This window comes from Calidris pugnax, unplaced genomic scaffold, assembly GCF_001431845.1.
Source record: "Calidris pugnax isolate Ruff unplaced genomic scaffold, ASM143184v1 scaffold233, whole genome shotgun sequence".
NCBI lineage: Eukaryota > Metazoa > Chordata > Aves > Charadriiformes > Scolopacidae > Calidris > Calidris pugnax.
This window is the reverse complement of record NW_015090959.1, coordinates 29,578-33,425: the sequence shown is the minus strand read 5'-3', so window position 1 is coordinate 33,425 and position 3,848 is coordinate 29,578. Positions and strand designations below refer to the sequence as shown.

At 52.2% G+C, this 3,848-nt stretch overlaps 1 protein-coding gene across 1 annotated transcript in view; it reads right to left on the bottom strand.

Annotated features, from left to right (window-relative positions):
* Positions 1-3,848, bottom strand: part of DHX34 (DEAH (Asp-Glu-Ala-His) box polypeptide 34) — a 32,243-nt gene that overhangs the window by 23,434 nt on the left and 4,961 nt on the right. Inside the window, exons 3-6 of the mRNA XM_014952289.1 lie at positions 2,411-2,722; positions 1,053-1,322; positions 783-885; positions 465-682 (exon numbers count right to left, since the gene is read on the bottom strand). Coding sequence (XP_014807775.1) covers positions 465-682; positions 783-885; positions 1,053-1,322; positions 2,411-2,722 — 903 coding nt within the window. The remainder of the gene's footprint in view (positions 1-464; positions 683-782; positions 886-1,052; positions 1,323-2,410; positions 2,723-3,848) is intronic.

Below are 3,848 nucleotides of genomic sequence, written 5' to 3'. Positions count from 1 at the left end.
GAGGCTGAAGGGAGACCTCATTGCCCTCTACAACTCCCTGAAAGGAGGGTGGAGAGAGGTGGGGGTTGGCCTCCTCTCCCAAGGGAATAATGAGAGGAGCAGAGGAAATGGTTTGAAGTTGGGGCAGGGGAGGTTTAGATGAGATATTGGGAAGAATGACTTCACTGACGGGGTGGTCAGGCACTGGAACAGCCTGCCCAGGGAGGTGGTGGGGAGGGATTTAAGAAACGTGTAGACGTGGCACTTCAGGACATGCTCTAGTGCCCAAGATTGTTGGTTTGTGTCTGTCTGTGGGTGGGTGTGGGGGTTGTGTGTGTTGGTTTGTTGGGTTTTGGGTTTGTTGGGTTTTTTTGTGGTTGGACTCAATGATCTCAAAGGTCACTTCCAACCATGAATATTTTGTGATCCTCCCCAGAATCTTCCCCCCAACCCCAAGGCGAGCAGAAGGATCTCCCCGATTTTACCTGGAGCACCAGCGAATCGAGCGCTACCCGCTGGATCTCCGGCACGGGGTAAGGGGCGAAGGCGTCGTAGTCGGATTCGGCGTAGAGGCGGTAGCAGACGCCGGGGCCGGTCCTGCCGGCGCGTCCCTTGCGCTGCTCGGCGCTGGCGCGGCTGATCCAGAACTCCTGCAGCCGCTGGAGTTTGCCCTGAGGGTCGTAACTCATCTCCTTCACCTTCCCTGGAGGCAGCAGGATGGGGGGGAAGGAGAAGCTCAGGGCAGGGCAGGAAGGGAGGGAGAAGTTCTCCCACCCGGTGGTGGTAGGAATCGGGTTCCTTACCCGAATCCAGGACAAAGCGGACGCCGTCGATGGTCACCGAGGTCTCGGCGATGTTGGTGGAGAGGATGCACTTACGGACGCCGGGAGGGGGGACGTCAAACACCTGAAGGAGGAAAAACGATGGGGTCTTGGGTCAGCATGGCCATCCCCGAGGTCCACACAGGCTGCACCCACTGGTTGCACCCTGGAAGCACCCAAAACTGGGGTGCTGAGCTCTAGGAATTCTCTGTTGGGTGCCACCCAACTGGGACCCCTCAGGTGCTGGCCCACCTTGTCCTGCTCAGCCACCGAGAGGGTGCTGTGCAGGGGGAGGACAATCCAGCGCTGGGTGTGGGTGGCATAAGCCTGGGCCGCCTCCTGCACCGCCCCGATCTCGGCCACCCCGCTGAGGAACACCAGTAGGTCCCCCCGCTCCTCCGGGGGGTACTTGTGGTCGATGGCCTGAAGCACCCGCAGGTAGGGCAGAGGGTCCAGGCGCTCCGCTTTCCCCCATTTCCCACCCGCCGGGGCCTCTTCCTTAGGGATGGGCTGGTAGATGACCTGCAGAAGAAGACACAGCAGTGTTGAGTCCATCGAGGGCACCCTCAGTGAGCTGGGCGATGACACCAGATCAATGGTGCCCCGTGACGAGAGGCAACGGGCACAAACTTGACCATAAGAAGTTCCACCTAAACATGAGGAGGAACTTTTTCACTTTGAGGGTGGCAGAGCCCTGGAAGAGGCTGCCCACACTTTGGTGTGGCACCAGGACATGCTGGAGGGAAGGGATGTGTCATCCAGAGGGACCTGGAGAGGCTGGAGAGGTGGGACCATGCCAACCTCATGAAGTTCAACCAGGCCAAGTGCAAGGTCAGAGCAATCCCAGGCACAAACCCAGGTTGGGGGGAGAATGGCTGGAGAACAGCCCTGAGGAGAAGGACTTGGGGGTGTTGGTGGGTGAGAAGCTCCACACAAGGTGGCAACATGGGCTGGCAGCCCAGAAAGCCCTCTGCACCCTGAGCTGTGTCCCCAGCAGCGTGGCCACCAGGGCGAGGGGGGTGGGATTCTGCCCCTCTGCTCTACTCTGGGGAAACCCCACCTGGAGCATCGTGTCCAGCTCTGGGGCCACCAACATCAGAAGGACATGGAGCTGTTGGAATGGGGCCAGAGGAGGTCATGGAGATGCTGGGAAGGCCAGAGCCCCTCTGCTGGGAGGGGGGGCTGAGAGAGTTGGGGGAGTTCAGCCTGGAGAAGAGAAGGCTCCGGGGAGACCTTGGAGCCTCTTCCAGTCCCTCAAGGGGCTCCAGGAAAGCTGGGGAGGGACTCTGGATCAGGGATGGGAGGCCTAGGAGGAGGGGGAAGGGTTTGACATGGAAAGAGGGGAGATGGAGCTGAGATGTGGGGAAGAACTTCTTTGCTGTGAGGGTGTTGAGAGCCTGGCCCAGGTTGCCCAGAGAAGCTGTGGCTGCCCCATCCCTGGAGGGGTTCAAGGTTGGAGGGGGCTTGGAGCAACCTGCTCTGATGGGAGGTGTCCCTGCCCAGGGACCCAGGAACCGGATGGTCTTTAAGGTCCCTCCCTTCCAACCCAAACCATTCCATGATTCAATGATTCCCACCCGGCTTCAACCCCAAACCTCCTCCGTCCTCACCGAGATGGGGAAGATCCTCCCCGGGACCTGCAGCACCGGGGCCCCCCCGAAGTAGCCGGAGAAGAGGGGGATGTTGATGGTGGCCGACATGAGGACCAGGCGGAGGTCGGGGCGGGCGGAGAGGAGGCGGCGCAGGACGCCCAGCAGGACGTCCCCCTGCAGGTGCCGCTCGTGGACCTCGTCGGCCACCAGGACGCGGTACTCGGGCAGCGCGGGCGCCCGCTGGGCCTGACGCAGGAGCAGCCCCTCCGTCAGGAAGAGCAGGCGGGTGGCCGGGGAGCGCGTGCTCTCGAAGCGGATCTGGTAGCCCACCTTGGGGGAGGGGAGGGGAAAAAACGGGGGGAAAAAATTAAATATCATTAAAAATAGACACACCGCCAAAAAAATCTTAGAAAAGGAAATGAAATCGAAAAAAAAAAAATTAATAAAATTGAAAAGGATAAACACCCCACCTCAAATAAAATACGGAAATAAAGTCGAAAAAATAAAATAAGAACCAAGAAAAAATAAATAAAATCGAGCGAAACAAATGAAATTAAAAAAAAACCAAATAAGAGCAGAAAAAAGAAGTAAAAGAAAATAATCAAGTAAAACTGGAAAATCAAATAAAATTGAAAAAGATAAACACCCCACCTCAAATAAAATATGGAAGTAAAGTCGAAAAAAATAAAATAAGAACCAAGCAAAAATAATTAAATAAAATCGAGCGAAACAGATGAAATTAAAAAAACCCAAATAAGAGCAGAAAAAAAGAAGTAAAAGAAAAGAATCGAGTAAAATTGGAAAATCAAATAAAACGGAAAAAGTAAAATGAAGCAAAACCGAGATTTAAAAAAAAAATGTAAATGGAAAAATGAAAAATCCCAAAAGTCGAATAAAAGAATGAAAAGTCAGAGTCAAATAAAAGAAGGTAAAATAAAATAAAAAATGCAAAAGTAAATGAATAAAAATAAAATAAATTAAAACAAAATAAAATTAAAAAATTTAAACGGAAAAATGAAAAATCCCAAAAGTCGAATAAAAGAATGAAAAATCAGAGTCAAATAAAATAAGGTAAAATAAAATAAAAAATACAAAAGTAAATGAATAAAGATAAAATAAAGTAAAACAAAATAAAATGTAAAATAAAATAAAATTTAGAAAAGAAAAAAGAAAAAATTACATCAAAAATAAGAAATAAAATAATAAAGTAAAATAAAACAAAGTAAAAAATATGAAGATAATTAAAAAAAAATAAAAATATAAAGGGCTCACCTGGCTGCCGTACTGGTGCAGGCTCTCCAGGGCCACCCTCTTGGCCAGCGCCACGCAGGCGATGCGGCGGGGCTGGCTACAGGCCACGTGGCTGTAACCGGCCGCCAGCAGGAACTGGGGCACCTGGGTGGATTTGCCGCAGCCGGTGTCTCCGGCCACCACCACCACCCGGTGCTGGGCCACC